General features: G+C 58.9%; 2 protein-coding genes across 2 annotated transcripts; both read left to right on the plus strand.

Moving 5' to 3' along the window:
- Positions 1–4,369: 4,369 nt before the first annotated feature.
- Positions 4,370–6,907, plus strand: LOC142088953 (protocadherin gamma-B5-like). Its single transcript, XM_075164830.1, has one exon. The coding sequence runs from the start codon at positions 4,370–4,372 to the stop codon at positions 6,905–6,907; it is 2,538 nt and encodes an 845-aa protein (XP_075020931.1).
- Positions 6,908–9,332: 2,425 nt separating this feature from the next.
- Positions 9,333–12,788, plus strand: LOC142088954 (protocadherin gamma-A5-like). The gene is made up of 2 exons (XM_075164831.1): positions 9,333–11,777; positions 12,639–12,788. Exons 1-2 carry the CDS (start codon positions 9,333–9,335, stop codon positions 12,786–12,788), a joined length of 2,595 nt encoding a protein of 864 aa, XP_075020932.1.
- Positions 12,789–12,816: the final 28 nt, after the last annotated feature.

The raw sequence follows: 12,816 nt of genomic DNA on the forward strand, positions 1-12,816 counted from the left end.
CACAATAGGACAATGACATATAAGAACAATCTTAAAACATATTGCCCCAACTCCTCCCTTCTTCCCGGCTCAACTTCAGTCCCGATTTCTCTACCTCCTTCCCCTGAGAGGTGCATAGGGATGGGGAATGGGGGTTGTAGTTAGTTCATCACACCTTGTCTCTGCCACTCCTTCCTCCTCACACTCTTCCCCTTCTCCAGCGTGGGGTCCTACCAGTGGGAGATAGTCCTTTATTAACTTCTCCAACTGAGTACTTTCCACAGGCTGCAGATCTTCACAAACTGCTCCAGCGTGGGTCCTTTCCACAGGGTGCAGTCCTTCAAGAATGGACTGCTCAAGTGTGGGTCACCCACAGGCGACACAGGTCCTGCCAGAAGACTTGCTCCAGCGTGGGCTCCTCTCCATAGGGCCACGTGTTCTTCCAAGAGCCTGCTCCAGCATGGCCACAGTCTCCTTTGGGGCACATCCACCTGATCCAGCGTGGTGTCCTCCATGGGCTGCAGGGTGGATATCTGCTCCACCATGGACCTCCATGTGCTGCAGGGGGACAACCTTCATCACCATGGTTTTCATCAAGGGCTGCATGGGAATCTCTGCTCTGGCACCTGGAGCACCTCCTTCTTCATTGACCTTGGTGTCTGCATAGTTGTTTCTCTCACGTATTCTCACTCCTCTCTCCCAGCTGCTGTGGCACAGCAGGTTTTAACCCTTCTTAAATATGTTATCACAGAGGTGCTACCACCGTCACTGATTGGCTCAGTTTGGCCAGTGGCGGGTCCATCTTGGAGCCAGCTGGAACTGGCTCTGTCATACGTAGGGGAAGCTTGTGACATATTCTCACAGAAGCCACCCCTGTGGCCCCCCTGCTACCAAAACCTTGCCATGCAAACCAAATACACAAGACAGAGACTTTGATATACTTCTGTTTCTCTAAAAGGTCACTGAATGAAATGCTCTTTTCCCTGTAGCCAACATATAGCCAAAAGTTGGATACTGTCCGTGGTGCAACTAAAGGCTGTGAATGCAGAGCCGGGAAGGTGAGAGGCTGCTTTGAACCATGAAAACAGGTGGGTCAATGTGGTTTTGGCTGAGCAATGGTTTGATTTCGTGCCTGGTGCCAAGGCCTGTGCCATTTCTGCTGTGATCCTGGATTCCCTGTCCTGAAAGGCAATGGTAGTCCTCCAATCATAAAGTTTTTGAGCATAAATGTGTACCTAGAATGATGATGCATAGGTAGAACAGCTCATAATTCCTGCGTGAAAGCTCCTTTATCCATCTCTATCTCCCTGGAATGTCGTGATGTACAGTTTCTTCACAGTTGTAATTACACTTTCTTTCAGGCTTTTGTTTCCTGGACAGTCGTGGTTCCTTTTCCCCATTTCTGGACAGTGCTCTTGCATTTGAAACTATGAGTGTTTTTTTGCAGCAAATACTTCAGCCATGTAAAGACAGAATTTTATGTGTGAAGAAAACGAAGCAGAAGCTAAACGAGAATCTCTTCTATTTTCTCTAAGCTTGAGAAAGAGGCCCATGATGAGATGTTTACATTTACAGCATTTAATACAGTAGGGAGGTTAACAGGCCACATACTAAAAAAAAAAAGATGGGAGCTAATGACTATTTCATAAACTGAACCCCCCTACCACATAGTCCAGAGTAGGAGTTTAAGGTCGCACTTGAGCTTGAGACCTCAGTGACTTCCAGGTACTCTCAGGGATTAATTTCAACACCCGCAGTGAAGACCGAGACGTCCTCCCCGTGACTTTCCTCTGATAACATTCTCTCTTTTGCTTGTCTATTTTTTTTTTCCTTTTTCTGTTCCTGGTCTCCTATGTATGTAGGTTTATTTATAAGTAGCATTGTGTGTTAGTGCCTCTTGCTCGTGCTACAGCTGGAGGTGATGTAGGAGATGTGAGGGTACATACAGCAGATGTGAGGGTACATTTGTGTTATGTTTTTGGTAGGGAGAGGAGATGAAAGCATGACTATAGTAGAAGTCACATCTCTGTGGAAGAGTGTGTGTGAGAAAAGAGGGGAGGAGATTCCACCTAAGCCACCAGTTTGATTACCCATTCTCTCTTGTTTGACTGCTCCTCTTTTACTTTGCCCATTGCGCACTCATGTGCTTTAGAATCTTCTGTTTCTTCTGAGAATGGTGGTAAGCAGAGAAATGTCCCTCCCTTCTTGGTGTGATCGTGTTGCATCGTCATCCCATGCTATGTTTTGGCAATTATGAGGGTCAGAAGCAAACCTGCAAGTAGTGTAGGGTTGGAGAGGAGACTCGGGGGAGATCTGTTGGTGGGGGGGCCATAGAAGAACAGATTCTTTTCTCTGCTTGTCATAGTTACTCCCTTAGGCACACGGTTGTGGTACCATGCAATTTGAGTTCCTTCTGCTCAATAAGTTTGGCCTAAGAAATTCCGTTCATGTCTGCATGTTTCTAATTCTTGCCTTGCTTGTTGATATGAGCTAGAGCTCGACCTCAGGGTGTCTGATGAAATGGGGAAGGTCACATCTGCTCCAACTGTCTGAGTGCAGAGGCAGCTCCCGTAGACACCTTTGATGTTTACAGCTGTGAAGAGGAAGGCTTTCTAGGCCTGCGTGTGCTCCCAGAGGCACACTTGTCTGTAGGGAAAGAAAGCAAAACCATCTCTAGTGCAGTCCTCGAAGTGCAGAGTGGCAGCCCAGCCCAGCCAAGGTTTCCATGAACTGACTAGGGGTCAGTGGGAGATCGCATGCACGGTGCCCCTCACACGGTCCCCCATAACATGATGGCCACTCAATTGGAGAGACATGGGTTTGACAGATGGACTGTTAGATGGAGAAGGAACTGGCTGCATGGCTGCATCCAAAGAGTTGCAGTCAATGGCTTAATGTCCAATTGGAAACCATAACATATGGTGTTCCTCAAGGATCCATACATGGACCAATACTATTTAATATGGATGAATAATATCTTCATCAATAACATAGATAGTGAAACTGAGTGCACCCTCAGCAAGTTTGCAGATGACACCAAGATGAATGGTGCCGTTGACTCACTAGAGGGAAAAGATGCCATCCAGAGGGACCTTGACAGGCTGGAGGATTGTTGCTCATGTGAACCTCATGAAGTTCAAAAAGGCCAAGTGCAAGATCCTGCATGTGGGTCAGGGCCATCCCCAGTTTCAGTACAGACCGGGGGATTGAGAGCAGCCTTGCAGAGAAGGACCTGGGGGTAGTGGTGGGTGACAACTGGGACATGGGCTGACAATGTGCACTTGCTGCCCAGAAAGGCAATTGTATCCTGGGCTGCATAACAAGTAGCGTGGTCAGCAGGATGACGAGGTGGTCCTCCCCCTCTATTCTGCTTTTGTGACACCCTACCTGGAGTACTGCATGCAGCTCTGGGGCCCACAGTCCAAGAAGACATGGACCTGTTACAGTAAGTCCAGAGAAGGACCATGAAAATGGTCAGAGGGCTGGAGCATCTCTACTGTGAAAAAGGGCTGAGAGAGTGGATGTTCTTCAGCCTGGAGAAGAGAAGGCTCTGGAAAGACCTGCACTGACTAGGGGTCAGACACCTGGTTGCCTTTCTATCTGTTCTTAAATGAGCAAAAGGAAGAAAGGCAGGGAAGATGGAAACCCTTTACAGCTCTGGCATGACAGGATTGCAATGACTTTTGCTTCATTCTGTTTATGATTATGTATTGATTACTCCCACACGAATATTTCCTTCTTGATATTCATCCCAAGTAAGGATAGCAGAATTGAGAATAAAATCTTCCACACCTATGAAATTGTGTATTGCTCTTATACTTCCCTTCAGATTTTATTAAGGGCAGCTTTATTACTCTGCCACGAATATTTACTACTGACTGTTCATTGTGAGTCAAGGAGATGACCTAAAAGTACCCGACAGCGTGTCTGGTTTAAACGCCTTGGGAGCTGCATTAAGCAAGTGCCTCCGAGTATTCCGCATTAGAATAAGGAATATTCCTGATTTTAATAAAAGAGAGACCCCAGAAATGCAGCCCCGCAGCAACGGCCGAAGCCCGCGCCACTGAGAGCGCGGCCATCAGCCGGCTGCGGTGGCGTCGCGGCGCCTCCGGGTGCCGCTGTTGGCCGACGCGGAGCGGCGCCGGAGCCGGCGCCGGAGCCGCCGCAGCGTCCTGCCTCCGCAGGCTGCTCGCTCGCACGGCGCCGGCCAGAGCGGCAGCGGCACGGGCAGCAGAGGCGAGAGGCGGCGCGGCGCGGGGAGCAGCGGCATCCGAGCCGGCGCCGAGCTCGCTGCCCTCCGGCGGCCCCAGCGCTCGCTGCGGAGCGTGGCTGGAAGGAGCGAGGGCAGCGGCAGCGGCAGGAGGGAGGAGCGCGGCGAGCGCTGCCGAGCATGGCGGGCAGGCAGAGGCAGAGCCGCGGGCGAGCGGCCGGGCGAGTGGTGCTGCCCGCTTTGCTGCTGTGCTTGTGGTGCCGGGCGGCGGCGGAGCGGATCCGCTACGCCATCCCCGAGGAGCTGGGCAGAGGCTCGCTGGTGGGGCCGCTGGCGCGGGACCTGGGGCTGAGCCCGGCGGAGCTGCCGGCACGCAAGCTGCGGGTGGCGGCTGCCGCTAAAAGGCAGCTGAAATACTTCACGGTGAGCGGGGAGAGCGGGAACCTGTACGTGAGCGAGAGGCTGGACCGGGAGGAGATGTGCGGCGAGTCGGCGTCCTGCTCCGTCAGCTTCGAGGCGCTGGTGCAGAACCCGCTGAACGTTTTCCACGTCGAGGTGGCCATCCAGGACGTCAACGACAATTCCCCGACCTTCAGCAAGGCTGCTCTGCACCTCGAGATCGGTGAATGGACGCTTCCCGGGGCGCGTTTTCCGCTGGAGATGGCCCGAGACGCCGACGTGGGCAGCAACTCGCTGCTGACTTACCAGCTCACCGGCAACCCGTCCTTCACTCTGGCCGTGAAGGAGAGCCCCGATGGAAGCAAGCAGCCGGAATTAGTGCTGGAGAGAGCGTTGGACCGGGAGAAGCAGAGCTCCTTTGAGCTGGTGCTGACGGCGGTGGATGGCGGGGACCCCGTGAGGTCCGGGACTGTCCAGGTTCGCGTCAACGTGACGGACGCCAACGACAACGCGCCCGTGTTCGGCAAAAGCGTCTACGAGGCGCGAGTGCGGGAGAATGTGCCGGCGGGGTGGCTGGTGCTGCGGGTGCGAGCCACGGATGCGGACGCGGGCTCCAACGGGCGGGTCTCCTACTCCTTCGGCAACGTCCCGGACGGCGTCCGCGCCTTGTTCAGCGTCGAGAGCGACAGCGGCGAGGTGAGGACGGCGGGGCCCCTCGACTTCGAGGAGAAGAGCAAATACAGCTTCAGCCTGGAGGCGAGGGACGGCGGCGGTCTGGTGGCTCACTGCAAGGTGCAGATAGACATCACGGACGAGAACGACAACGCGCCCGACATCACGCTGCTGTCGGTGTCGAGTCCTGTGCCCGAGGACGCGCCGTCCGGCACGGTGGTGGCCCTGGTGAACGTGAACGACCCGGACTCCGGGGAGAACGGTCAGGTGTGGTGCGAGCTGTCGGGTGAGGCGCCGCTGTCGATCGTGGCGTCGTCGGGCGGCTCGTACAAGGTGGTGACGGCGAGCGCGCTGGACCGGGAGCAGGCGGCCGAGCACCGGGTGACGGTGGTGGCCAGGGACCGGGGCAGCCCGGCGCTGTCCAGCCGCGCGGCGCTGGTGCTGGAGGTGTCGGACGTGAACGACAACGCGCCGGTGTTCGAGGAGGCCGCCTACAGCGCCTACGTGGCGGAGAACAACGCGGCGGGCGCGCCGGTGCTGCGCGTGCGCGCGCGGGACGCGGACGCGGGCGCCAACGGGCGCGTGAGCTACTGGCTGGCGGGCGGCAGCGCGGGCGCGGCGGGCGCGGCGGCGTACGTGTCGGTGGAGGCGCGGAGCGGCGCGGTGTACGCGCAGCGCTCCTTCGACTACGAGCAGTGCCGCGAGTTCGCGGTGGCGGTGCGGGCGCAGGACGGCGGGGCGCCGGCGCGGAGCTCGACGGCGACGGTGCGCGTCTTCGTGCTGGACCGCAACGACAACGCGCCGCGGGTGCTGTGGCCGGCGGCGGGCGCGGGGACGGCGGGCGCGGCGGCGGGCGCGGCGGCGGCGCCGTTCGAGGTGGTGCCGCGGTCGGCCGCGGCCGGGTACCTGGTGGCCAAGGTGGTGGCGGTGGACGCGGACGCTGGGCGCAACGCGTGGCTGTCGTACGAGCTGGTGCAGGCGGCGGAGCCGGCGCTGTTCCGCGTGGGGCTGCACAGCGGCGAGGTGCGGACGGCGCGGGCCGTGTCGGAGCGGGACGCGGCGAAGCAGCGGCTGGTGGCCGTGGTGAAGGACCACGGGCAGCCGGCGCTGTCGGCCACGGCCACGCTGCACGTGGTGCTGGCCGAGAGCTTGCAGGAGGCGCTGCCGGAGCTGAGCGAGCGGGCGGCGGGCGCCGACTCGCCGGCGGAGCTGCAGTTCTACCTGGTGCTGGCGCTGGCGCTCCTCTCCGCCCTGTTCCTGCTGAGCGTGGCGCTGGCCGTGCTGGCGCGGGTGCGCCGGGCCGGGCCGCCCGCCGTCCTGCGCTGCCTGGGCGCGCAGCGCTTCTCCGTGGCCGGCGCCGCCTTCCCGGCCGACTTCTGCGAGGGCACCTTGCCCTACTCCTACAACCTGTGCGTGGCGCCGGGCCGCGCCGTCGCCGAGGGCGCTTGGCTGCCGCCGCCGCCGCCGCTGCCCAGCCTGCCGGCAGAGGAGCTTGTGGGCGGGGAGCCCTGCGGGAAGCGGAGCCCGAGCAGCAGCGCCGGCGCGGGAGAGCCGCCCGCGGACCCCGACGCACCGCAGGTCTGTAAGCCCGCGAGGCCCTTGTCCCTGAGCCTTTCCCAACCTCACGCCCAGGGTGGTGGGCTGTAGCTCTTCGTGTGTCTGCTTTGGCCCCTAGTGCCGACCTGAGTTTCCGTGAAGGAATGAAATCATCCTGTACCGCCCCTTTTTTGGCAGCAGTTGGTGCGAAGCGGCACTTCCTGCCTCATCAGCTGTCACGCGTGTCGGCTGAGTGGGGAGGTTCTCTTAATTCAGCTTGTGCTGGACACAGTGGTAGAGGTGTGTTAAAGCTCTTCGATGGAATGAGCTCTACTGATGCTGGACGTCGACAAGGCAAAAACATTGTCTTTTTTCATTTTCCACTCGTAGCAGGCAGTTAGTCATGGCGCGTCTTGATTCATCCCACGTTCTGGTTCAGCTGAGAAGTTTTCTCTACAAACCTTGTGCTGTATGAAATGGTACGCGTTAGTAATGGTTAATGCGGATCCTTACGGTGCAGAATGAGGTCCTTGCACCTTTTTGAATCTCAGTTTTGGGCGATTCTTAAAGTTATGTGAAATAATTACTTCATTTCCTACGTGTTCTGTTCCGGGGTCACCATGGGCTTAACTCATTCAGCTTTTACCTTTTCGGGCCCATCACAGAGATACTCTTGTGGCCTGCAGCTGCTTTATATCTGATCGCAGCGATTCTTTTTATCTTGTTGGCTTGGTTGGGTCATCTTCCCCATCGTTTGCTTCCAGCCGCTCATCCAAGATAAAGGGATCCCAAGGTGTGGACTTCCTTCCACCTTCCAGAACCATCTACTTCTCTTCGTTTCCATTCAGTGTCAACTGTTGAGAGAGATGATGACTCCAGCAATTCCTATTATTGCTGAATTATTCCTAAATTCTTGTTTCATCTCTGCCCTAGCAGTTATATTATGTAGCGAGCATTCATCTACCCCGTTTAGATCCTCGTTGTCCTCGCTTTGCTCGGGTGGTGTGGGTGGGAAGTGCTGATCCGTGTCTCCATGAAGGATTGAAAGTTCGGGCAGTTGGCGTCGGCACTTCTGGGTTCATCGCTGGTCCCAGGTTCAGGGTGAGCTGAGAAGTTTTGACTGTGAAACTTGTGTTGTCTGAAATGTTGTAAGTTAGTAAGGGTGAAGGTGGATCCTTCCTGTGTAAAATGAGATCCGCTAATTCTACCAACGGGGTGGGGAAAATGGGGCTGACGCTTGGTGTTGGAGATTTTTCCTTCCTGGTTGCTTTTTCCTGAAGCGATAGATTTGGTCCTTGTTGACGGCTGAACAAAAACCCGTTGGTTAATGCCGTTTCGGTTTTGGAGACCCAAAAGAGTGAGTGTGTGACGCCATGAATGGAGAAGTTACAGATGGTTCCTCCGCCTCTGCCGTGTGCCCTCCCATTTTTTGGGGGGAAGGCCGCTGCAGAAATGGCAGCACGAGTGAGGCTGACTAATTTTTTCCAGGCATTGTTTCTCTGAGTTCTTTGTGCAGTTATTTCTCATTTTTTCTCGCCTCTTTTCTTACTGTTCCTGATCTGTCTGAGTGTCTAAGTCCTAAGTGTAAGCAGAGCCTGTACTGTGTGAGGTTACAATGCAAAATTCCGAAGTGGTGGTTGGAGAAGGGGGAGAAATGGAGGCTGATTCAGAGCAGCCTCCGACGTGCAGCTGAAAAGTGTCAAAGTCGAGAGGGAAGGGCCGTCTCTGAGGAGGACTTCTTTTGAGGGGGGGTCTCCATTGCTGCTTTGTTCTATTGGTCGGGATGTGAGTAATTAATGTGGCTGGTGGCGTTCCAGTGTGACGCTGTATTGGTCTGCAGAAAGGGTGAGGGAAAAGTCATTCAAGAACGACGGCTGCAAAAGCTACGTAATTCGTGGTGGAGATTGTGCTTTTGGACTAATGGGCTAAGACTCGCAGTATTCTGCACGTCATATTAAGAGAACTGTGTATCTATATGACATCACGATTACAAAAACATTTTTCCCGTGCGGTAGAAATACTATGCCCACGGGAGGAGTGTTATTTCTTTCCGGTTGGGATCGCCTCGAGGATCAAAGCAGAGGTGGGCTCGGGAAAAGGCCGCGCAGGAGGCCACCGCTGGATGGGCCCCGCTGTCTCCGTGGCGACGGTGCCGTCCCCGCGAGCTGTCCGTGGGAAAGGCAGGGCGGGCAGCGCTGGGCAGCGCTCGGTGCCTGCAGTGCCGGGAGGAGGCTGCGGGCGCCGCTGTTGACCGAGGAGGAGCGAGAGGAAGGCCGGAGCGCTGCAGGCAGCCCCGCCCGCTGCGGCCCGGCTCGCTCGCTCGCTCGCTGGCTGGCTCGGCGGCCGGGCGGTCTGCGAGCGTCCCCGCGGTGCGGAGCCGTGCTGCAGCGGGGCGGAGGGGCCGGCGGCAGCGGCCGGCAGCGGCGAGCCGGAGCCGAAGCCGGAGCCGGAACGGCAGCGGGAGCCGGAGCGGGAGCCGGCTCAGCGGTGGGCGGCGGGGAGCTGCCGGTGCGGTGCCGGCGGGGCCGCGGCGGCGATGTGCGCGGCGGGGAGGCGCTGGGGCCGGCGGGAGCGAGCCCTGCTGTGGTGCGTCCTGGTGGCGGCGTGGGAGGCGGCGTGGGGGCAGCTGCGCTACTCGCTTCCCGAGGAGATGCCGAAGGGCTCGTTCGTGGGCGACGTGGCCAAGGACCTGGGGCTGGAGCTGCCGGCGCTCCGCGACAGCGACATCCGCATCTTGGACAGAGGTAGGACGCAGTATTTCGCTCTGCACGGGAAGACGGGACATTTAGTGACGGCGGAGAGGATAGATAGAGAGCAAGTCTGCGTGCGGATGGAGAAATGTCTGATCCATTCCCAGATTCTCATTCAAAATTTAGCCAAACTTTTCACTGCAGAGATCGAAATTATAGACGTTAATGATAATGCTCCGAAGTTCCAGCAAGATCTACTGCAGTTTCGAGTCAGTGAGTTAACTGCTGTGGGAACGCGGTACCCGCTGGAGGAGGCCCACGACCCGGACGTGGGCCGGAATTCCGTGCAGAGCTACGCGCTGAGCGGCGACGAGCACTTCTCGCTGGCCGTGCAGGCGGGCCCCGGCGGGGATCAGCGTCCCGAGCTGGTGCTGGCGAAGGCGCTGGACCGGGAGGAGGCGGTGTTTCACGAGCTGGTGCTGAGGGCGAGCGACGGCGGAGAGCCGGCGCGGACGGGCACGGCGCGGATCCGCGTGGCGGTGCTGGACGCGAACGACAACGCGCCCGTGTTCAGCCAGGCGAGGTACACGGTGCGTGTGCCGGAGGACGTGCCCGTGGGGTCGCGGCTGCTCATCGTGAACGCTACGGACGCGGACGACGGCCCCAATTCGGAGCTGACCTACTCGCTGCGCGGGTCGGCCGGCACGGAGTTGGGCACCTTCCAGATCGACGCCCGGACCGGGGAAATCACCGCTGCGGGGAGGTTGGACTACGAGGCAGCGACTCTGTACGAGCTGGAGGTGCAGGCACGGGACGGGGGGGACCTCTCGGCCAGGGCGAAAGTCCTGGTGAGCCTGATCGACGTCAATGACAACGCGCCCCAAATCACGGTGACTTCCCTCTTGAGCTCCGTGCTGGAAGACAGTCCCCCGGGAACCGTTATCGCTTTCATAGGAGTGAAGGATGAGGATTCAGATGTTAATGGGGAGGTGAGGGTGTCCCTGCCGGACGGTTTGCCGTTCCGGCTGGAGAAGTCCTTCGAGGACTACTACCGCGTGGTGACGGCGAGGGAGCTGGACCGGGAGGAGGTGGCGGAGTACAACGTGACGGTGCGGACGGCGGACGGCGGGTCGCCGGCGCTGTGGAGCAGCGCGGTGCTGGCGCTGCGCGTGCTGGACGTGAACGACAACGCGCCGGTGTTCGCGGAGGCGCGCTACAGCGCCCGGCTGGCCGAGAACAACGCGGCGGGCGCGCTGGTGCTGACGGTGCGGGCGACGGACGCGGACTGGGGGCAGAACGCGCGCGTGCGGTACCGGCTGTCGGAGGGGCGGGTGCGGGGCGCGCCGCTCTCGTCCTACGTGTCGGTGCAGGCGGAGACGGGCGCGCTGTACGCGCTGCGCTCCTTCGACTACGAGGAGGTGCGCGAGGTGGGGCTGTGGGTGCGGGCGGAGGACGGCGGCGCGCCGGCGCGGAGCAGCAACGTGTCGGTGCGGCTCGTGATCGTGGACGAGAACGACAACGCGCCGCAGGTGCTGTACCCGCCGGCGGCGGCGGCGGCGGCGGCGGCGGCGGGCGCGGGCTGGGCGGGCGTGGAGCTGGCGCCGCGCTCGGCGGAGCCCGGGGCGCTGGTGGCCAAGGTGGTGGCGGTGGACGCGGACGCGGGGCAGAACGCGTGGCTGTCGTACGAGCTGGCCAAGGCGACGGAGCCGGGGCTGTTCCGCGTGGGGCTGCACAGCGGCGAGGTGCGCACGGCGCGCTCCCCGCTGGCCCGCGACGCGGCGCGGCAGAGCCTGGTGGTGGTGGTGAAGGACCACGGGCGGCCGGCGCTGTCGGCCACGGCCACGCTGACGGTGGTGCTGGCCGAGAGCGTGGCCGAGCTGCTGTGGGAGCTGGGCAGCGCGGCGGCGGCGCCGGGCGAGCCGGCCGGCAGCCTGACGCGGTGGCTGGTGGTGGCCGTGGCGGCCGTGTCCTGCCTCTTCCTCGCCTTCCTGCTGCTGCTGCTGGCGCTGCGCCTGCGGCGCTGGCGCCGCTCGCAGCTGCTGCCGGCGGGCAGCGGCGCCCTGCGCGGCGTGCCGGCCTCGCACTTCGTGGGCATCGACGGCGTCCGCGCCTTCCTGCACTCCTACTCGCACGAGGTGTCGCTCACCGCCGACTCGCGCAAGAGCCAGCTCCGCTTGTCGGGCGGCAGCTGCTGCGACACCCTCCCGGCCCGGCCGCCACCCGATGAGCCCGCGCCGCTGCTCGGGGAGGACCCTGCCGGCGCCCGCCGCGCGGACCTCGCCGCTGCCCCGGTGAGTTCCTCTGGCGCGACCTTCTCCGCGACGCTTGGCTCTGCCGCTTCCGTGCCCTTTCCGCGCCGTGGGCTGCGTCCTGCGCAGGGCCGAGGGTTGGTGTCGGGAAAGGCGAAGCTTCGCTGAGCAGCGCGCTGTGTGCTGGTGCCTCTTGCTCCCGGGAGGTGAGCGTGGGGTTGTGGCTCCGCGTTGCAGTTGGTGTGGGGGGCAGGGCTGCTGTTGGCTGGAGCTTCGTTTTTGCGGGGCTTTGTGTGTTTATCATGCGCCAAGTTGTTTTTCATTTTGTCCCCTGGGAAGTGTAATACCGTTTTTGCTATCAGTATCAGTATCAGCAAGTTCAGATATCTTTATCAGCAAGTTCAGATATCTTTCCGACAGTAATTGTGTTGAGAATCCGAACGTTAATGGCCGCGTGCATAACTTAGCTCGTCATCGTTTCTCTATTCTCATCAGCCGTTCTGTTTCTCCGTGATAACGTGGTGAGCAACGAAATGTCTTTGTATGCGTCCGTGCTGCCATCTTTGTGAACCGGGTGGAGGAATGGGCTGGGAAATAACTCGTCTCTGATGAAGTCTGTCTGCTTGTTATGAAGATGAAAGAGAATCGTAAAAGTTGTGACTCTGTGAGAAAGTATTAAGCTTTTCCCAGCCTTGACCAACCTTCAGACTTTATTAGCGGCTCTTGCTCTTATGAAGTAACTGCCGATGTCTGTCAGTATTAAAATTGGTGTGAATGTAGGGGATGGGAGGGAATTTTTGACAGGAATTTCTGGGTTTGGGGCTTGTTCTTTGAAGCATGTGTGAGGAAGTTACTCAATTTATGCACTGTCATGTTGGATACAGCTTTTCCTGTGATTGGTAGTTATTGGGCATAGACGTCAACATTGCATTAACAGTTGCAGAGTCACGTATCTTCCAAATTGACCGTGTGCTGAGGAAGAATGATGGTGTCTTTGAGCTGATAGTGACAACTGAGTCTTTAACTGAGCTGCATATCGCTTATGCCCTTTAGAACATTTTATGTTTCCTGAAATGAGTGT

Source organism: Calonectris borealis, chromosome 15 (assembly GCF_964195595.1).
Source record: "Calonectris borealis chromosome 15, bCalBor7.hap1.2, whole genome shotgun sequence".
In the NCBI taxonomy this organism is placed as follows: Eukaryota; Metazoa; Chordata; class Aves; order Procellariiformes; family Procellariidae; genus Calonectris; species Calonectris borealis.

Excerpts from the sequence above, each read along its gene's own strand:
- LOC142088953 (XM_075164830.1), top strand. The coding sequence starts at position 4,370 with ATGGCGGGCAGGCAGAGGCAGAGCCGCGGGCGAGCGGCCGGGCGAGTG.
- LOC142088954 (XM_075164831.1), top strand. The coding sequence starts at position 9,333 with ATGTGCGCGGCGGGGAGGCGCTGGGGCCGGCGGGAGCGAGCCCTGCTG. Across the intron at positions 11,778-12,638 it reads CGGACCTCGCCGCTGCCCCG|TTATTGGGCATAGACGTCAA; the intron begins GTGAGTTCCTCT and ends TGTGATTGGTAG.